The sequence below is a fragment of the Cucurbita moschata genome, unplaced genomic scaffold, assembly GCF_002738365.1.
Source record: "Cucurbita moschata cultivar Rifu unplaced genomic scaffold, Cmos_1.0 Cmo_Scf00024, whole genome shotgun sequence".
Lineage (NCBI taxonomy): Eukaryota > Viridiplantae > Streptophyta > Magnoliopsida > Cucurbitales > Cucurbitaceae > Cucurbita > Cucurbita moschata.
The window spans coordinates 2,940,243-2,962,594 of record NW_019268540.1 but is presented as its reverse complement, the minus strand read 5'-3'; the positions used below and the strand labels follow the sequence as shown (position 1 = coordinate 2,962,594).

Genomic DNA, 22,352 nt, shown 5'->3' with positions numbered 1-22,352 from the left:
TAATTAATTTCGAGTTACCCCATTGCCGATGAGGAAGACGGGGTACTAATGATCGAAGTTTGATCACTGGTGCTTGATAACACAATGTCGTTCGATAAATAATATGAGTTTGAATAAATTCTACGATATTTATTTTCTACGTTTTTGCGATCTCACGTCGATTGGAGAGGGAAACAAAACATTCCTTATAAGTACGTAGATATGTTCTTAACAGACACGTTTTAAAACTATAAAACTGACGATAATACGTAACAAGCCAAATAAGACAATATTTGCTAGCGTCACAACGAAGCACGAATGGTAGATGGAGAAGAAACATATAATAATTCATGTTTAAAGGAGGAAATTTTCAAGGCCAAAGAAAGGTTTGTCCAAGCAGCTTCCATGTCTTCTTCAACTCCTCTGCATCCTCCATTGTTACACAGCTAAAGAACTCAAACCCACTACCATTTTCGGACCCATCAAGCTTCCTCTCAAAGCTACCAACCCTTTCGAGATCATCGTCGTCGTGGTCGTCATGTCCATAGACTCCGATTAAAGCCTTCAATAACACCAACAATGACGCCATTTTGAGGAGGTAATATTTTCATGGTGGTATATATATATATATATATATATATTGTTTATGGTGAGGAGTTGGTGATCTCCATGCCAAATCTTCCAAGGGGTCAATGAGGGTTGGACTGCTCTTACTTTTGTTAATCTTTTGGGTTAAGTGTTTGTAGGATTTCCAAACTTTTGTTAGGAAAATTAGGATTTAACTTCAAATTAGGTTAGTTTTTTCATTATGCAAGTCGGATCGGAAGGGATGTTTCCAGTGGCGAAAGGGTGAGTAACGCGTAAGAACCTTCCCTTGGGATGGGAACAACAGCTGGAAACGGTTGCTAATACCCTGTACGCTGAGGAGCAAAAGTAGGAATCCGCCCGAAGAGGGGCTTGCATCTGATTAGCTAGTTAGTGAGGCAATAATTTACCAAGGCGATGATCAGTAGTTGGTCTGAGAGGATGATCAGCCACCCTGGGATTGAGACATGACCCAGACTCCTACGGGAGGCAGTAGTGGGGAATTTTCCGCAATGGGCCGAAAGCTTTTTTCGATATTTCTTTTTATTTTTCATCAAATGAATGACGTCTTATTGAGAAAAATCCTAGCTATTCTTAGCATGATATTGGGGAATCTCATTATTATTACTCAAACAACCATGAAACCTATGATTGCATATTCGTCTGTCGGTCAAATCAGATATGTAATTATTGGAATAATTGTTGGAGACTCAAATGGTGGATATGCAAGCGTGATAAAGTAGAGGGCCGAAAATCCTCGTGTAATAAAATAGAAAATATCATTTTAAAATGATTAAATTTAATTATATTATTTAAATAATATAAATTAGAAAAGAAGCTTAAAAGAAAAAACCCAGCCCAATAGTAAGCCCAAAAGTTCAGCCCACTTTATAAAATAAAACAAAAATAAAATTTTAAAAAATAAGAGATCCCCAAGGATCCAACTTCTTCCTCCGAGTTTCACTCACTCTTCCCGCCAAAACCTCGCCTTCGTCCAGTGCCGCCACCGCCACCGCCTCCGCCTCCGCCTCCTCCTCCCTCCCCCTCGGCTTTGCAAATCAGTGCACCGGTAACCTAACATTTCTCCGTCCCTCTCTCATCGTCAAGTGCAGGTTGTTTTTGGAAGTATTGATGTTTACCTCTTTTTGCTAATAAATATTAGCAAAAAACTGTTGATATTGATTCATGTTACATTAACTTTTATGTATTTAGCAATTGCTTGTTGTCTCTCCTGTTTTGCGTTCCACCGCTTGATACGTTTGGATCTTGAGTTTTTGAAGAATCGCAATTGTAACTATTTAGGTTTGGTTCTTGTGGGATAATTTTGTTTATGTTGTACGCATTAGGCGGGGTGGATTGAATTTTTCTATGTAATTGGTCCTCTTTCATGTTTTCTATTGGTTTGGTTTCTTTAATCTAGAGCCTCAATGATCGATTGGAGAGGGGAATGAGTGGCAGCGAGGACACTGGCCCCTAAGGAGTGGATGGTTAGATCCTACGTCGGTTGGAGAGGGGAACGAAACATTTTTTATAAGGGTGTGGAAGCCTCAACCAAGTGGATGCGTTTTAAAAATCTTGAGGGAAAGTTTGAAAGAAAAAGTTCAAAGAAGACAATATCTGCTAACGGTAGGTTTGGATCGTTACACTCGAAGAATGTGTTTTGGTTGGAACTAATAGACTTGATGCCATTAAGGGTGAGCTGGAGAAACTATTCCTGGATAAGGTTCGTGTAAAAAGTTGTCTGTAAACCTGTTGGTTAGCCCTATTCAATTTACTACGCTTGTACTGAGATGAACTTTGTCATGAATGTGGTTGCAAACTTGGGGGCTCTGTATTTCTGTTTATGATATAAGATCGGTTGATAGGGGCTTTATCTTTCCCAGTGATGGCGTTGCAATGTACAAGGTACTCGTGCACTGTTGTATTTCTTCTTCAAGATTGAACCATTAAAGTTCCTTTGTTACCTAGTGTCAATGCGACGTGTAACAGCTAAGCCCGCCACTAGAAGATATTGTCTACTTTGGCATGTTATGTATCGTCGTCAGCCTCACGTTTTTAAAATGCCTCTACTAGGGAGAGGTTTCCACACCCGTACAAGGAATGCTTCGTTCCCTCTCCAACCGATGTGGGTTCTCACAGACTATGACAGTCAACGATATGACATATATGAAACGGATGAGGTTTGTGAATCATGTTAATTGTAGGTTTAAATCTAAGTTTAGTCCTTTTAACTTTTATACTTATTTCATTTGGGTGCTTAAACTTTGAAATGTTTTTGCGCCCATGATTGTTACTGTATCTCACTCACTCTCAACTTCTACCACTTCCTCTACTCATTTGCGCCAATCTTATTGATATGTGTGTAGTCAGAGGAAGATTGGTTTATAGTTGGGATATCAATTTTGATGAGTATGAGTACCCATCCAACGAATTTTAGAATCGGTTTGAAATGACTTTTCAACGTTTGGGAGACAAGGGTAGCCCTCGACCCTAGAACACCAAATTTCACTTCACTGTCACCCCTAATTTATATCACAATATCATATCCTTTCCATTACGTAGCAACTACTCTATTAATGAGGCTTAGTTTTTTGTGGTGTAGGCAGCAATTGATTGTGATGGAGTGGGGACCTATTTCATGATGGAATGGCTCGGGAGATGCCGATGCTGAGGCCGAGGTCGAAGTCGAAGAAGATTCCTAAGGTCAACATCCTATTTTGCTACTATAACAAATTGTCATTCATTCATTCATTCATACCTTTGTATTATATATCATTATCACTAGGCATAGGCGTGATAGTCCCTAGTTAGTACTCTTATCTCAACTTCATCTTGTATAAGAATTAGTATAGAAAGTGAGGAGATTCAAATTCTACTTCTCTCCTCACATGGTATGCATAATCAGGAAAAAAAAAACGCTTTGTTTGATAACCATTTAAAAATGAACGAGGTATTCCCTCTTTCGTCCCACGAGTAGGGATGAGTGGATTGTAACTTTAGCACTTCGTATAGAATGGTTTGAGGGAAACAAATTGATACATTAAGATGTGATGGAAACTAAGTAACTAACGAGAAGATAAAGCTTAGTTTTGTCATTGCTTGGTAGCAAGTCATTGTTGTGTAGGTGTACCTAATCTTTTTGTATACATTTTGCCGTCCCAACAGTTCAATTTTTGCCTTCCTCAAAAGAATGCATATTTAAGATGCCCTTATTCCTTCAAATTTGCTATATACCTTTAACTTTTCATCGACGTTTTAAAAGTATTTTGGAGTAGAAACCGGTTAGAGTCTTGGACGAGAGGTTGATATAACGAAACACCATTCTTTCTAACTTAATCCATGCAACAAACGTCCCTATCAACTTAGGTCATTCCAAATCAGTGCCAAGTTGATTTTTCGTCTAGCATTTTAATTGATTATACTGCAATGGTAGTTTTGAAACGTTTTATGAAATATCAAAGGTATTATTGTGAGATCCTACATCGGTTGAAGAGGAAAACAAAATGTTTCTTAAAAGAGTGTGGAAACCTTTCCCTAGCAAACGTAGTTTAAAACCTTAAGGGAAGTCTAGAAGGGAAACCCAGAGAGGACGACAATATATGACAACTCGCTTGGACAGTTACAATTATTGCAACTTTTGAAAGATTAGAGATATTTTTCAAAAAGAGGATAAAGTTCAAGGGTATCTTTATAATATAATAGCAACCAAAACAAGAACCTAACAAATTTAAAAGTTTAAGGGCAAATAGATCAAAGTGAGACCTATATGTCAATACTTTTTCGAATCAACGTGATGTTTCGACTATACATGATATAGAATACAACGTCCAAATACATATACTATTTACAATCACTACCCCTATCTTTAAGCATTTGGCTTTGAACCCAAATGAACGTGTTCTTTTAAACCCTAATAAACATGATCATTAGCCTAATCAAACTATAAGTAGTTGTTAAGAAGCTTTGAAGAGATTAAGACGAGAGTCGGCTAATCTAAGAGAATAAGCAGCTTTCTTGTATTGAGCCCAAGTGAAAGGCTTATATAGAGATTGGTCCTTGGTGAGCATCATATCTGATGGAGGAGCTATCCATGCATTCAATGGTGGTGCCCCAAAGTACATGATTGACATTCTTGCCTTCTTTGAGTTGTTTGCCATTGCCCTATGCCTCACGCTTACAAATCTATCATTTGTCATTGCCTAATCAAAAACAAGAACAAGTCTCAATAACCCATTTTGTAAATGTTTTTGCTTCTAATGTTCGTGATCATGTTTCGTTCTTTAGGTTTTAAGTACAAAAATCGACGTCTCGTTTGACACTAGACTTGTTACGTGCATCTTATATAATAGTTTTTATACTTTGATCTACAGATGAATGACATAGAATTTACCTGAAAAGCATCACCAATCAAGACGTAGAACGCAGACGGGTCGGGACATACAGGTGTCCACAACCCGTCGTGCAAGGAGATTTGGAGGCCATCCACATCGTTCGATCTCAAGATGGTCAAGATCTGAGGGTCAGAATGCTCCCCAAATCCAATCTTGTTAGTTGAAAGGTGGGATTTTGATGAAAGTTCCCTACTTTTTTCAGTGTGCTTGACTGCTGCAGGGTAGTAATTGATCCTCAAAACTGAATCACTTTGGACGTCTCTGATGAGGTTACTGAAGACAGACTTGTTTGGTAACCATAGACCCTCCCCCACCAGATCAAGAATCTCACATGCTAATTCTCTTACACATTTAACGTACTCATTCACAACATAGCTGCATCAAATTAAGATATCAGACGACATGTCGACATAAATCAATGTTTCAGTTAAAAACTCAATTTTTTTCTTCTAGCTAAGCAGTACCTAAAACCAAGAGGGCTGTTGGAGATGGAGGCGGAGGTTTCAGCAATGGATGCAGGGTCGGAGCGAAGAAGGATATACTCGAGGTCGCCGATGTCGCCGTTGGGGCCAATGGCTTTGCAGCCATAGCCAAAGGGGGCAGCAGGGCCAGCTCGGCGCTTCTCGGGCGCTGTTTGGCCAAAGAAATCAAAGGCTTGGCGTTCAAGATTAGCAATGGCATGGTCAGAAACTCCATGGTTGATGACTTTGAAGATGCCAAAGTGCTCGCAGGCCTCAACAATGGATTTGGAAGTTCTTGCTCTGCTTTCGGAGAGATCTATGGTCGGAATTCCGACGGCCTTTGTCTTTTTGGATCTCATGGCTGTCGGAAAAGGCATGGTTCGAGGAAAAAAAGGTTGAAGATTTGATTAAAAATTTTGGTGTTGGTTTGGAGTTGTAGCCATGATAGAAGGAGGAGCAACCTCGTATTTATACAAGGCTTTTAGAGAGAGAAAGAGAGAGTTTTGAGCTGATTAAATTAAAGGACAACTTGGGACAAGAATTATTTTAGAATATTAGGATGTTTTTTTTTAATACATGTGACGAATATAAATAAAATATATGTATATATATATATATGCTTCCCAATTATTATTAATACGAAACCCAAAAATATTTGAAAATTTTTCATCTAATATATATAATATATAAAAATGTTATTCGATTGTGAAAGTCTCATTAAATAATTTTTTATTAATTTCTTATGGTTTAGATCTTTTTTAAAAAATAAAATAATTATCCAACGGAATCTTGATAATAGATTAATAGATTTAATACTACCGTGAAAAATCCTAGCTTTAAAATTTTAAATTAAAATATATATGCACATTTTATTACAAGGACTAGTTCATGATATATACATTTTGCCTAAGAGAGTTACAATTAAGATAAAGATGAAAATTATATAATAATTGCTTTAATTAATTAAGATCGGGTGTTTATTAACTTTTTAAAATCATTTATTTCAAACATTATATCAGAGCCATGCCCTAAACTTAATCGTACTAATAGTTTAGTAAATTCTCAAACGTGGAAGGACTCCAAAAGAAAAAGAGTCAAACCTCCTCGAAGACATAGTAAGAAATGACTAAGACTCAAAATGAGTCGAGCCTCGATTAAGGGGAGGCGTACTTTGTTCGAGGGGAGGTGTCGAATGACGTAAGTCCCACATCGGCTAATTTAGGGAATGATCATGGGTTTATAACAAAAAATACTCTCTTCATTGGTACAAGCCCTTTTGGAGAAGCTCAAAACAAAGCTACGAGACTTTATGCTCAAAGTGGACAATAACATACCATTATGGAGAGTCGTGTTCGGTCTTTCCTCTTTTGACTCGAACATACGACTATTTAATTAATAATAAAGTGAAAATCCAACCTTTACGATTTTAAAAAATAAATTATTAATAACCTTACCTAATCCAATATTAATTTTCACATAATCATTTTTTAGTTAAAAGCTACCCAAGTATTTGATAGGAATTTGTGTAATTGAGAGAAAAAGACAACCTGGTCGCGGCTGTTTGTCTCCCGATGCTTGCATTCTTGTCACATAAATTATTTATTTATTTCATTTTTTTTTTAAAATTGAAGCCAAAGTCTCCTCCACGTTGCCTTTAATATTTGACTTTTTCTCTCCGTTTGACTCCTTTGCACGTGCACCACCACCCCTCCCCTACTTTCTTAGGTCCTTCCCTTCCCCCTTATCCACACGAGAGAATCTTAGCCTAAATTATACATTATTTTTATAGACGTTCACACGACCCGACCCTAAGAAAAATGCCTTTTTGTTTCTGTTTCTGTCTTCTATTTCAATTTATATTCTCACAGTTAATTTTACCTCAAATAATAGTTTTTCTCTTTTTCTATATATATATATATATAAATACAGTTATATAATAAATTAGATTTTATAATATTAATACATAAAATGAGACGTTACCGAATTACGGATAGGAGTAGAGAATATAATCTAAGAACCAATCTCGCCGAACGACGAGAATAATGTTTTTAATTTTTTTTAAAGATAAAATAAAATTATAATTAAGTGAAAAGTAAAAGTGGATTAATGAATATATTAATGTGTTTGGTCACCCAGTGAAGGGACAATGAACAGTAAAAGTCAAAGTGAATGTGGAGTTCCAACGTGGTATAGACAGCAATTGTTTCCCCATTTTCCAATTTAATTAATTTATTTTATAGTAATTAAAACAATATTTACATTTTTCTAAATTAAATTAATTGACTTTTTTTTTTTCATTCCAAATTTCTTTCTAATAAATAAATAATTTTTTTATTTGAGTTTGGTTTAATTTTTTAAAAATTGAAAAGTCCAGGTTGATTCATGGTTTGACATTTTTTGAGTCAGGTCAACTCGACCCGTTGTAAGACAGAGAATTATATCATTAATTGGAAAAGTGTCGAATTAAAGAAAAGTTAATTAATTAATAAAAATTATTATTGTAATTAAAATTTAATTAATTATTTAAAAAAATAGACAAGGCCGGCCAACACCATTACCAAACATGAAGGACAAGACAAAAACATATAAATATTTGGAGATAAACTTTTCCTTTCAATTTAAATATTGACAAAAATAAAATCAGGTGGGTCCCCAATCTCAAATATTTTGCCACGTGGCACACTTACATGCTCCACGCTGTCAATATGCGAATTGACATGTTACCCTAATAATTTCGTTTTAAAATATATATTTGAACGAACTCATTTAAATTAATAAATTATAATTTTAATCAATAATTTTTATTTATGTTGTGCTCATACATTGGGTATGTTTTTTTTTTAAAAAAAAAAATAGTTATTTATGGATTATTTTATAAGAAAAGTACGTGATTTATTATATTTCTAAAATATAAATATTATTTTATCGGTTAAAATCCACCACTAGCCAATATTGTCCGTTTTGCCGTGTTATGTATCACATTCAACCTCACAATTTTAAAACGTGTCCGTTAGAGAGAGATTTTTACACCATTTTAAAGAATGTTTCGTTCCTCTCTCCAATAATGAGGTCGACAATAATACGTAACGAGCTAAAGCAAATAATATTTGCTAATAATGATGAATTTAAGCGTAAGGAAAGAAATAAAAAAATAAAAATATGTGATACCACTCTCTATAATTTTCTTCCTCTTATCATTTCCTTTCTTTTCAATGTTTTGTTAGTACTCATAACCATAGCCATAGAGACTACTCTTCTTAACCTTTCTTTATAGGTAGGTTTATTGGACTAGCATCTTGCACAAATATAGGTATCTTTTATCTCAATCACAATCCATTTTGTGTAGCTTCAACAAAGAATCTTAGGGAAAGTGAGCCAAAGATTATGTTCAAAATCTTAGATTCCAAACATTTCCCATCACCAAACTCATCTTCATACTCGAACGTTGATGGAGTAAGTATCAATTCCTATAACGTTTTGAAAAAAATACTATCTTTTTTGGGCTTTCCTTCAAGGTTTTTAAAACGCGTTTGTTAAAGAGAGGTTTCCACACCTATATAAAAAAGGTTTCGTTCTCCTCCCCAACAAATGTGAGATATCACAGGTAATCTTAATCAAAAGGGGTTTTTTAGCCCATAGATACGTACATATCTAGGTATGTGTATCTATGTAAAACTATATTTATGTTATTTTTTGCTGAGGATATTTGTTATGTTAAGGGGTGTTAAGGATATTTAGTAATAAATTATAGTTTACCATATATATTATATTTGATATTTTATTATAAGGAAAATATCTAACATTTGCCTTATTACTATAGGTATCTTTCCATTTATTGTTATTTTCATTTATTACTATTTCCATATCCTTGTAATTTATTTGATTATAAATAAGATAACTTTCACACCATTTAGGTGTGGTGGATTCAGCAAACATTCACAAGGGGGTTCATGAATGTACTGAGACGTATTCGAATGAGAACAATCTCGAGAATAGGATGAGTAAGATAGACTTAAAAAAAATTGAAAGTTATTACCTATACCAACAAGGCACGCCTTACTTTTTGGTGGTCTAATCATTGAAACTCCAAAATTAAGCGTGTTTTGCTTGGAACAATTTATGTTAGATGATCTCCTGAAATTTTTCTAAAAAGCATGTGAGTGAGAATAAAACATGCTAACATGACTCGTGTTTGTTTGTGGGAATCGTCTTTACTGTTAGTAACGAGGAGTAAGTAACATAACTATATTGTATTTAGAGTTCAATAAAGATATTTCGTTAGGTTCTTGTTACTCGATAGCTCGTGCTAGGTATAGTAGGGAATATGAAAAGTGACCCACAAAATGAAAAAAAAAATGAGGTAAACAAGGTTGGTTTAGAAGCTAAAAAAGACAAAGGGAGAGAACCATTGAAACGACATCCATAGAAACTTCTACCATCTTTAAAATTTAACACCTTTTTTCTATTTGGTCCTCCAAGTTTCAAAAATAATATATTTAGTCTTCAAAATTTAAATTTACATGTACTATAATAGCTTAAACCTAGCGGATATTGTTCGTTTTGGCCCGTCAGCCTCACGGTTTAAAAATGTATTTGCTATGGAGATGATCTAGCTCTACTTCAATCAGTGTCTTACATCGTTCGGTGACTAACTCTAATACTATTTGTAACGGTCTAAACCATCCGTTGCGCTTTTGCCCATTACGTATCGTCGTTAGTCTTATGATTTTAAATACGTCTGTTAGGGAGAGGTTTCCACATCCTTATAAGAAATGCTTCGTTCTCCTCTCTAATTGATGTGAGATCTTACAATCCAACCCTCTTGAAAGCCAGCGTCTTCGCTGGCACACCGCTTGGTGTCTAATTCATAATTGTCTTCGTAAGTTTAGGGTTTAGGGTTTACGGTTTTAAAATGCATTTGCTTTGGAGATGATCTAGCTCTACTTCAACCAGTGCCTTGTATCGTCCGGTGACTGACTCTAATACCATTTATAACAGTCCAAACCCTCCACTACGCTTTGGCCCATTACGTATCACCGTTAGCCTCATGAATTTAAATACGTCTGTTAGGGAGAGGTTTCCACATCCTTATAAGGAATGTTTCGTTCCCATCTCCAATAGATGTGGAATCTCACAATCCAACCTTCTTGAAAGCCAGCATTTTCGCTGGCACACCGCCTGGTGTCTGATTCATAATTGTCTTCGTAAGTTTAGGGTTTAGGGTTTACAGTTTAGGGTTTACGGTTTACGGTTTTAAAATGCATTTACTATGGAGATATCTAACTCTACTTCAACCAGTGCCTTGTATCGTCCGGTGACTGACTCTAATACCATTTGTAACAGTCGAAACCCTCCGCTACGCTTTGGCCCATTATGTATCGCCGTCAGCCTCACGGTTTAAAATACGTCTGTTAGAGAGAGGTTTCCACATCCTTAGATCTCACAATCCAACCTCCTTGAAAGCCAGCGTTTTTCCTGGCACACCACTTGGTATCTGATTCATAATTGTCTTCGCAACTTTAACTCAACAACTAAGATATCTCTCGTTTCTTACAAAACCCGAGACCGACATTCATCAGGTAAAAATTTGCATATAGTTAGGGTAAATTAGGGTTTGACCGACGACAATAATTGAAGAATCCACATGTAGTTCAGTCATGCAACAGCTTAGTTGATAAGTGGGGGCCTGAATATCAATTCTCTTGGTACACAAACATGCATGCCCTTGAAAAGACCCTTATAATTTTTAACTCAGTCCTTAGTACAAACCCTTCAAATATTAAGCACATGTTCTTCACACTTCTCTGTGGCCTCTCTCTTGTTCAACATCACTTCACAAACAGCTTTCTCCTACTGCCCACCTTGCCTTTTCAGCTCTACGTTTCTATATCTCCTCGAGATCTTCAATAAAGTCGTAGGGCTAAAGATCAACGTGACCTTCGCTCGTAGGGCTAAGAAGATTATGCGGGTCGAGCTCAAAAACTGATAATAACATATATCGATATCATTACGGTTATGGTGATATAATGGATGAACTACGTGAGTCTATGAACTTAACTTATACTTGATTTAGCTTTTGCTTGAGATATTAGCGTGTGGAGCAAGTTTAGGAGAATTATTAGAGCTTTCTTCTCTATAAATAGCTATCTAATGTACGTTCTATTCACACTATGCTCAAAGTTTCTTGGTACAAAGAAATTCTCCCTTCTTCAAGTTATTGTGTTCTTTATGTTTCAGGATCAAGGGTCAAAACCAACGACTATATATATATATATATATAGTTGAGAAATATGTGTATATCGTGAGACTCTGTAAATTAGGGTTATAACGTGTGATGTCCCACATTGGTTGAGGAGGAGAATAAAACACCATTTATAAGGGTGTGGAAACTTTTTCCTAGCAGACGAGTTTTAAAACTCTGAGGGGAAGGCCGAAAGGGAAAGCCCAAAGAGGACAATATCTGCTAGCGGTGGATCTGGGTCGTTACAAGTGGTATCAGAGCCAGATACCGAACAATGTGTCAGCCTTCTCGATGTTCCCCGAAGGGGGTGAATTTGGTGGTGGTCCCACATCGATTGGAGAAAGGAACGAGTGCCAGCGAGGACGCTGGGTCTCAAAGGGGGGTGGATTGTGATGTCCCACATTGGTTGGGGAGGAGAACAAACCACCCTTTATAAGGGTGTAGAAATCTTCCCTTAGCATACGCCTTTTAAAGTCTTAAGGAGAAATCCGAAACGGAAAGTCCAAAGAGGACAATATCTGCTAGCGGTAGATCTGGGTCGTTACATAACGAGCCTCTCATATCTTCACTAACGGTTCAACTTTAAGTTCGACTCCATTAAAAGAAGTCCAAAGAGGACAATATCTGCTAGCGGTAGATCTGGGTCGTTACATAACGAGCCTCTCATATCTTCACTAACGGTTCAACTTTAAGTTCGACTCCATTAAAAGAAGTTATTGAGGAGGTAGGACGAAAGGTAAAAATCATGTCGTAGTTACCGAAGAATCATCATAGCCTTTCAACATGTCCTTTCAATTGGGAATCATTATAGCCTTTCAAGATGTGTCAAGTGAATAATAGGTAAGTTACTATATGTTCATTTTTAGAGCCAAATAGCCAAAAAGTTAAAAGTGCATTAGAAAAGTAACTTTATGGGGAGGCTAAATCATGGAGAATCAAAAGCCATTAACAAATAAGGAACTTTCATTAACGTTTGGCACTTGTTATTTTCATCTAGGTTTATAATGGTTGAAATTGAAACTAATTTACGATCGGGATCGAGTATGACTTGAGGTTCCACGTCTATAATATGTGGCTTGGCAACGGTTATAGGATAGGGTACACCCACCATCGAACTCGTCACTTTCTTAGCTATTGACTATCGACCCGTTGGAGTTCCACATTGAATAGTTAAAATGAAGATCATGATTATATATCTAAGGGACATGATTTTCACTAAAAGCAAAACTATGAGAACTTATGCTCAAAGTAGACAATATCATTCTAATGGAGAGATCTGTTTTTCTTTCAGTGGTATTCGACCCAGACCCTTATCTTAACTTAGCTATGTCCATAGAACTCTCAAGTGTCGAATAAAGAAATTGTCAACCTATTTAAAGGGAGGTTCAATGACGTACCTTATTTGAGAGCTCCAGAGAAGTCGTTAAGGGAGTTCAATGGTGTTCTTTGTTTGAGAGAAGGATCGTTGGAGTCCAATATTGACTAATTAAGATGAAGATCATTGGTATATAAGTAAGAGACACTATCTTTATTGATGTGAGACATTCGGGAAAATCAAAAGTAAAGTCAAAAGAGCTTATACTCAAAGTGGACAATATTATACCAATGTAGAGATCCGTTGTTCCTATCAAAGATAATTATTTTTTTTTTACATATTGGAAATATGACACGACCCCTTTTGATCAAAGGTTATATTATTGTGTTTGATCCTTTAAAAAAGGACATGATACTAAGCACCCATCTCAACCACAAAAAGCTCTTCTGAGGAAGAAAATGGTGAGCCTTGGAGGGTAGGGGCTAGTTTTTTTTAGAGGGTGACAAATTTTAGTGCTTTTTTTTCCGAGTCATTATACCAATTAATAAAGTGGGAAAAATATAGAGGGTAATAGTCCAAACTCACTACTAGTAGATTTGTCTGTTTTGACCTATTATATATCGTAGTTAGTCTCACAGTTTTAAAATGTGTCTGAGAGTTTCCACACCCTTATAAAGAATGCTTCGTTCTCCTCTCCAACTGATGTGGGATCTCACAATCCACCTCTCTTGGGGGCCAGCGTCCTTGTTGGCACGCTGCCTAGTGTTTGGCTATGATACCATTTGTAACAGTACAAACTCACCGCTAGTAGATATTGTCCGTTTTGGCCTATTACATATTGTTGTTAGCCTCACGGTTTCAAAATGTGTCTACCACAAAAAGATTTTTGTTAAAATATCATTACTAGCTCGATAGGGTTAAGCCCAACCATTGTATGAGTGACTATATATTTATGTTAAGAAAATGATTTAGGATTTTAGGAATAAATTTAGGAAAATGATTTAGATACTTCAGAGAATGTTAGAGGAATTTTAGGAATTGATTGTCTATCGTATATACCCCTCCACCCTATTTAGCTTATCATCCCAAGAAATCCCAAGCAATACAAAATAGTTTCTACAGAGTGTTTTGTAAATCTCTTCTCGATTGGTCTTAATAAAGTGTGCGAGTGTACCCCTCCACCCTATTTAGCTTATCATCCCAAGAAATCCCAAGCAATACAAAATAGTTTCTACAGAGTGTTTTGTAAATCTCTTCTCGATTGGTCTTAATAAAGTGTGCGAGTGTACCCCTCCACCCTATTTAGCTTATCATCCCAAGAAATCCCAAGCAATACAAAATAGTTTCTACAGAGTGTTTTGTAAATCTCTTCTCGATTGGTCTTAATAAAGTGTGCGAGTGTACCCCTCCACCCTATTTAGCTTATCATCCCAAGAAATCCCAAGCAATACAAAATAGTTTCTACAGAGTGTTTTGTAAATCTCTTCTCGATTGGTCTTAATAAAGTGTGCGAGTGTACCCCTCCACCCTATTTAGCTTATCATCCCAAGAAATCCCAAGCAATACAAAATAGTTTCTACAGAGTGTTTTGTAAATCTCTTCTCGATTGGTCTTAATAAAGTGTGCGAGTGTACCCCTCCACCCTATTTAGCTTATCATCCCAAGAAATCCCAAGCAATACAAAATAGTTTCTACAGAGTGTTTTGTAAATCTCTTCTCGATTGGTCTTAATAAAGTGTGCGAGTGTACCCCTCCACCCTATTTAGCTTATCATCCCAAGAAATCCCAAGCAATACAAAATAGTTTCTACAGAGTGTTTTGTAAATCTCTTCTCGATTGGTCTTAATAAAGTGTGCGAGTGTTTACCACATAGAGTTGTGTTCAACAATCTGGTATCAGAGCGAGATTAGTGTAAGTTGTCAATTTCTTGGAATTCTTAGTATGCTCTGTGATTGCAGCTCTGTAAGATCTTCCACATCAGAAACGATTTCTTGAGATTAGTAGTGAGTGAGTTTCTTTTGTGTCATAAGTAGTCTGTGACTCTGCAAGTCTTGTGTTGAGGAGCTTGTTTGGTATTACTAAGGTATAGCCAACACGATGGGTGATTTCCAAATCGTTGGAGGAATCAAGAAACTCAACAACAACAACTACAACACGTGAGCAACATGCATGATGTCCTATTTACAAGGACATGATCTTTGGAAGATCGTTGGCTGGTGCGAAACCACGCCGCCAGAGGAGGATTCTAATGGTAGATCATAACGTGACATGACGCCGAAAGAAGCTTGAGACACGTTCGTGATGTTGTTCTCAAAGAAGAACGATACAAGACTACAACTTCTGGAGAATGAGTTGTTGTCAATTTCACAACGTGACATGGCGATTGCTCAATACTTCCAAAGTCTGCTATTGTAGAATCTCGAATGAAGAGGATTCTGTTATTGTTGTACAAGGATGGTAGATCATAATCCACAGATTGCAACCAGAATATCGAAGTTTCGTTATTGTTGTACAAGGATGGTCCACTCGACCATCACTTGTAGAGTCCGAAAATTTGTTAGCCAACCAAGAAGCCATGTCTAAACAAATAAGAGATATCACATTGAAGGGTGAAGAAGAAACACTCTACACAAGTGAAAGCCGGACGCTCGTCATCACGGCGCCGGCCACAGCCTCTTCTATGGCGCCGGCACTTGGCGACGTGATGTGTTTATTTTTACGCTTTGCATTTTCTTCTACTCAAACCTGAGACCTGTGTGTTGTTAGGTCGACGCTCTAGCCACTTGAGCTATTCAACTTGATTGTTGATAGGTTGGCTCCTCCGCAATGATATACACCGATGGCTGCGTAAAATAAGAAAGAGAGAGAATGATGAAATTTTGACTGCGCCTTTAATTCAGGTTGTGAAAATATTGCCTTTAATTCAGGTTGTGAAAATATTGCCTTTAATTCAGGTTGTGAAAATATTGTGAACAGATTTCCTATTTAAATATAACCTATCCTAAAAATGGCTGGAGAGTGGCCAACTGAATCTGTGCCACTTCCTACTAAATTGCCGTCTAAAACTTAGTTAATCCATTCGACGTGTTTGTCAAATGGTCAAACGGAGAATGAATGTAATCGTGTGAATCTAAATAAGAAAAAATCAGGTTTTATCTAACAGTAGCATTCTCCAACATGGAGATGGAGGAGGAATGGGATGCAGAGGTACTCTATGCCATAGAAGAAGATGAGCTAACACTCATGGCGATGATGAGAGACCATATCGATTATGAGAATGATTGGATTATTGATTCAGGATGCTCAAACCACATGATTGATGATCAAAGTGGTGCAATGGAAGAGGAGTGACCCTTAGAGAAGGAAGTATTACCAGACCTTGAGCAAATTGAAGAAATTCTTCTACCGAACACGGGGGAGCAAACTGAAGAAATTCTTCTACAGAACACAGGGGAGCAAACTGAAAAGATTCTTCCACAGAAGACGGGGGAGCAAACTGTACACATTTGCTTAAGTGCTGTACCTGAAGATTCAAGTGACACTAGTGTTGGTGAGCAAGAAGTGACTCAACCAAGCGAACCTAGTGAAAATGAAATGACACCTCAACAACTCAGACATTCAGAAATAATCCTAAAGCCAAATCCAGAGTATGCCAACGTAGTAGAAGACGAAGTTAATGAGCCGGAGACATATGAAGAAGCATCACAAAACTCAGATTGGCATAAAGTGATGGAGGAAGAAATTATAGCCCTAGAACAAAATCAAACTTGGGAACTAGTGCCAAGGCCAAGAGATACCAAACTCATCTCTTGCAAGTGGGCTTACGAAATAATGTGTCTCTCGGATGGATCAATCGAAAGATACAAGACTCAACCTGCAGCTCGAGGGTTCTCTCAAGAATATGGACTAGACTATGATGAAACGTTTAGTTCAGTGGCAAAGATCATTATCGTACAAGTTCCTCCAGTACTTGCGGTAAATAAAGATTGGAAATTATGGCAGATGGATATGAATAATGCTTTCTTGCATGGAGAGTTGCACCGAGAGATCTACATGAACCAACCAAATGGGTTTGAGAATGAAGTTCAAGTCATTAGTCAGTACATGCAAAGTCTGAAGAAGCTTCCTTTGGATGCAGCTCGATGAACCTTGAGATATGTCAAACATTATCACGATACTTGAAGGTCAAGTATCAAGTATGTGTTCAAGCTCAGTTCGAAAACAATCTTTTGGTGTAGGAAAAGACAACCAACAGTATCATTATCTATTAGAGAAACAGAGTACAAAGCAGCGACTGGAGCAGCTCAGGAAAGTACATTGTTGAAACTCTTGATGGAAGATTGGCACCAGAAAATTGACTGAACCTTCTTTCACTGCTCTTGATCCCTTGAACTCGGGTTTCACTCTACGATACGTCTAGCAAAAAATTTGGTGTTTCATGCTAGAACAAAGCATGTGGAGGTACACTACCATTTCATTAGAGAGAAAGTCTTGAAGGAAGAAATTGAGATGTAGCAGATCAAGACAGATGATCAAGTGACATACTTGTTTACAAAAGGGCTGAATACTGGCAAACATAAGAGTTTTCGCTGTCAGCTCAACATGGTGCAACGAATGAGAACTAGTGCTGAGGGAAATGTTAAAATATATCACTAGCCTAATAGGGTTAAACCCAACTATTGTATGAGTGACTATATTTATGTTAAGAAAATGATTTACGATCATATGAGAGATTATATTTATGTTAAGAAAATGATTTACGATCGTATGAGTGACCATATTTGGGTTAAGAAAATGATTTAGGATTATAAGAATAAATTTAGGAAAATGATTTAGGGATTTTAGGAATAACTTTAGTAAAATGATTATATACTCTCCCGAAAAACGTTTAGAAATTTTAGGAATTGATTGCCTGTCATCTAATATCCCTCCACTCTACTTAGTTTATCATCCCAAGAGATCACAAGCAATACAAAATAGTAGTTTCTACCGAATGTTTTGTAAATCTCTCTGGTGTTAATAAAGTGGTTTTGTGAATCTCTTCTCGATTGGTGTTAATAAAGTGTGGGACTGTTTCCAACATAGAGTTGTGTTCTAATAGTATCCACACCCTTTAAAAAATACTTCATTCCCTTCTCCAAATGATATGGGATCTCACATACAGTACACTAATGAGAGTAGAGATAAAAATGAATCCAAGCTAGCAAGGTTCATTGAGGACCATAAAATAGCTTTATCCAGTGTTTGAAGGTGAAGGAGTTCAAGCAAGAAGGTGTAGGTCATGGAATAGAGTCAAGGGTTACGGAGTTAAAGAAGCTTCCGGTCCGGTTCAGGATTGAAGGATCGATTATTAATAAGTAGCTCGACAGTAAATAAAGGAGAATGAATAGGAAAGGTGCGCAGCAGTGAGACCGAGGTTACAAAGAAGAAATAGGGGAAGAAAAGAAGAATAATCCAGTTTACCCTCCCTCTTTCATTAGGTTCGTTCAGTAGTGATTGAGAATGAATCTTGAGTCGAGAGTTGAGGATTGAGTTTACAAATAAGAAATAGGAGAATTAGTCTTTCTTACCGGCCAAGCAGGAGAGTGAAAGAAAGGTGATAGCCTTGTTGAAACATTTAGCTCAAGTGGAGATGACTCGTCTTTTAGTTTTTTGGAGAGAACTTATGATCTGTGTTCAATTGACACGTGAAAATATAACATACCTTAGACATCGTCGGTTTGTACCTCAATATCATCCATAGAAATGAGAGAAATCTAATTCATTCCAAAACCTTATTTAAAGCTTGATTGTTACGATCGTCGTGCAAGACCTGAGATATGCAGATATTATTAAAACTTTTGAAAGACCTGGGATATGCAGATATTATTGAAACTTTTGAAAGTTTATGAATATTTTTTATACACGATGTTTTTATTAATTTAGTTTTAAAATAAAACCATAGGTTAGGTTTTTTTTTTTTTTTTTTTCATATAGTTTAGCATTAATTAAATAAGATAATGAATTCTCCCGTAAAATTTCACTCATTTGGCTGTTCGTCACCTACACGTCAATTAAGAAATTCCGATAATAACTACTCTGCTCCACTGTGCTTTTGCGCTCGAATGATGCTCAAAAAATGAAACAAGAACGATCTTCTTCAATTGGTCGTATCGAAATCCTATTCGTATGGTGTCCATTCGATGAAATTAGGATCCAGAGTAACAGTACTCTGTAAAAATTTCGACTCTGTGAACTCGTATTATCCGGCATTGCGAAGTAGAAAGAAGCCCTAGAATTCAAGGGAAGTCTGATATGGATGCCAAGGATATCTTGGGCTTGCCCAAAAATACGCCTCATATACCCCAAGAGAAGAAACCTAGGGCTCAGAAAGATGCCCAGAGAAAGCGAGATGGAATTTCCCGCGAGGTAATGTCTTCTCTGTGCTTGTGTGTTTGTATGGTTGTTGTTGTTGCTTGGTTTTATTGCTTACAGTAGTAATGGTGGGGTTTTTGAATTTTAGGTTTATGCGCTTACTGGTGGTCTGGCTCCTATTATGCCGGCAATCGATACATCTGAGCTGAAGAAACGACCTCCATCAGATGAAAAGGTTATTTCGTTTAGTGCAATACGTGTTATCATCGGTTATTATGTTGTTGAAGGCTGGAAAATGGTGAATTGAATATTGAAATTGAGGACTCTGTTTGTTATAGTCCTCTGTACTGATGTGAGAAATGTGGGAAGCGCATTTTATTTGAAGGCTTCAATGTGTTATCGAATTAATGTGGATTTTCAATTGCTATGTTGCCTTTTCACTTGTTGCTTGGCTCATAATTGGCTCATAAGTGTGTTAAAAATATATATTTATCTTGTATTGAATTTAGATGGGATCTGGTCTTGGAGTTTTTCAGGTTACGTTTGGCATGAAAGAGAGGCTTTTGCTTCATGCTAGAGGAGTTCTATGGCAGGCCTGTTTCATAGGTTGTTTGACCCGAGAGTAGTAGAATTTTTAGAGGTGTCGAGCGATCTTTCGTTGAGGTGTGGGATAGTGTTAGATTTAACATCTTGTTTGGGCTTCTACTACTCAAGATTTTTATAATTATCAGCTTTGTTCGATTATTTTGGAGTTAAGTTTTTTCTCTGAGTGGACTACCCTTGTATTTTTGTTTGCCCTTGCATATTCATTCACGAACTTGGTTTTTGTATATAAAAAAATGAATTCAGACTGTTCTTATAGTGTTCTTGTGATTTTTCTTCAGATTACGTGGCAGTGGCTTCCTTTTGCAAATTCTGCTAGAAAAGATAACTTGCAGCTTTACCATTGGGTAGGATTTGGCACCTTTATGAATCGTGTCTATTTCAATTGATTTTTGTTATCGTTCAAAGTCATATTCCTATTTTTCATTTGTAGGTTAGAGTTGTAAATGGCATTCCACCAACAGGTGATTATTCCTTTGCAAAGTACAACAAGGTAAGAGCAAGTCCTCCTTTTTATTTATTGATTTGTTATTTTGTACTCTTTAAATTTTGAAATTTAACATGTCTTTCATTTTTTATGAAAACGAAAAGTTTGATATACCCATTAACATCCATTGCCTTCTGCGTGATTCCAACATGCCAATTATTTGCTTGTTCATATGTTGGTCACTTTACAAGATATATATGGTTGAAGCCCTCTCTATGGGTTGTGTGCAAGAAATTAAATTCTGAAGTTTCAATTTTATGGAAAAATATTGATGTTGATGGACATTCTTGAAAAAATCTTGGAAATGAAAAAAAAAAGTTACATTAGTATTCCACACTTGTGTTATAAATCTTTATTATCAGTATTTATGTTTATATTAGTGATGTTTTTGTTGACACTTTTGATATTTTATTGGCATTTTTGGTAGACTGAAAATATTGTTAGCCCTATGTTACGTGGGAAGCTTCACAATTATGGAAATATTGGTGATATAATTTTCCAAGTCTCAGGAAAAGATCCTCCATTTCCTCTTTTCTTTCTCACTCATTATCCCTTATAATCGTGCATTGACCCTCTTGATTATTTACTCCAATAACCCAATACTTTGGTTCTTACCCTTGTGATAGGAACGTTATTAGGATAGAACTAGAAATATTATTAGGCTATTAAGAGTATATTAGTACTTAGCTAGGGAAGTTGTAAGAGTGATTTGTTATGCATAGAGGGAGTTGGAAGGGAAGGAGGTATGCATTGGTTTAGTTGGTTTAGGCTTGAGTATTCACCATTATTAGTATATTTCTTTGGTTTCTATCATCTTGGCAGGTGCGTACACTCCAGGAAGTAAAATGACTAACAGTGCTATTCATCTACTTGTTTTTCCAACATCTTATTGTCTGTCCATCCCAGAGTTTGAAGCATGATCTCTCTCAAAATAAACCTTACATTTGTGAACAGATGATCTTTGGGTTTGAATGTTATTAGAATGGTGAAGTTTCTTATAGGATCCCTGGCCATAAGCTTCACACTCTTAAATATTAATTTTTTAAACTATATTTGTCGATTCCTTTGACTTTGCTTGCAATTAGAATGTATCCTAGAACTCGCTGATAATTTTATTTTTTCAACAATTATAACCATTTATTGAATAATTAAGTGCACATATCTAAAATTTTGTTATTATTAATCAAATATATTTTCTGCTTTGAATGTTGTGCAGTCTGTTGAAATTGTCAAATACACGGATGAGGATTACGAAAAGTATTTGAATGAACCTGTGGGTATATCCGTCCCTCATTTCTAACAAAGCGCATAGAGAACTCTCTCTCACCCACTCGCACTCGCACAAAGTTTCATGATATGTAGCATTTTTATATGATGTTAAGGCATTTGCCTCGAGGCCCCTTTTTGAAAAAGATTGGCCTTCGAGGATCTTTAGGCTTACAGCAAAGGATTTTAAGTTGAAGCAATATCATGGCTTGAGTGTTTATATCCTATATGACAACTTATCCTTCTCTTCATACCATGCCGTTATGTTTTCCATCTTTATTGTATGCTTGTGTTAAAGCTTGAAGGATAAAGTGTTTCCTACTAGGAATTATTGTGTGTACATATTGATTTTAACGTTGGCATATTTTACAGATCTTACTTCTAAAATCAATAGTCTTTTTCTCTATATTTTGAAGATATAGTAAGAAGGAAGATCAAAGAGGAGACGTATGTGGTCAAATTTAATGAAAATGGTTATGAATTTTTTTTTAAAAAAAAAAATAATAATATTTTAATATTTTTTAGAGGGAGCTATTCTGCAATGCTCTAGCATGGAAATGAAACATTGAATGTAAATGAGGGAATCATTATATTTTCAGTGGTTGAGTTAGAATGGAAGTATTTTTTTTTTTTTTTTTTTTTTTTTTTTTTTTTTTTTTTTTTTTTTTTT

General features: G+C 36.2%; 2 protein-coding genes and 1 long non-coding RNA gene across 8 annotated transcripts in view; 2 read left to right on the top strand and 1 right to left on the bottom strand.

Annotated features, from left to right (window-relative positions):
- The first annotated feature begins 2,934 nt into the window (after positions 1 to 2,934).
- Positions 2,935 to 5,027, top strand: LOC111460655. Its single transcript, XR_002713450.1, has 3 exons — positions 2,935 to 3,041; positions 3,167 to 3,267; positions 4,935 to 5,027. It is a non-coding gene; the product is annotated as an uncharacterized LOC111460655 (long non-coding RNA).
- On the bottom strand, positions 4,416 to 5,953 carry LOC111460653 (gibberellin 2-beta-dioxygenase 2-like). The gene is made up of 3 exons (XM_023103866.1): positions 5,420 to 5,953; positions 4,955 to 5,330; positions 4,416 to 4,763 (listed from the first exon to the last, which is right to left on the bottom strand). Exons 1-3 carry the CDS (start codon positions 5,791 to 5,793, stop codon positions 4,518 to 4,520), a joined length of 996 nt encoding a protein of 331 aa, XP_022959634.1. The 5' UTR covers positions 5,794 to 5,953; the 3' UTR covers positions 4,416 to 4,517.
- A 13,061-nt stretch (positions 5,954 to 19,014) lies between these two features.
- Positions 19,015 to 22,352, top strand: part of LOC111460685 (SWR1-complex protein 4-like) — a 9,373-nt gene continuing 6,035 nt past the window's right edge. For all 6 annotated transcript variants that reach the window (XM_023103917.1, XM_023103916.1, XM_023103915.1 and 3 more), the window contains exons 1-5: positions 19,015 to 19,380; positions 19,475 to 19,561; positions 20,211 to 20,276; positions 20,363 to 20,422; positions 21,633 to 21,689. In XM_023103917.1, the coding sequence (XP_022959685.1) occupies positions 19,267 to 19,380; positions 19,475 to 19,561; positions 20,211 to 20,276; positions 20,363 to 20,422; positions 21,633 to 21,689 (384 nt within the window). In that variant the 5' untranslated portion in view covers positions 19,015 to 19,266. The remainder of the gene's footprint in view (positions 19,381 to 19,474; positions 19,562 to 20,210; positions 20,277 to 20,362; positions 20,423 to 21,632; positions 21,690 to 22,352) is intronic.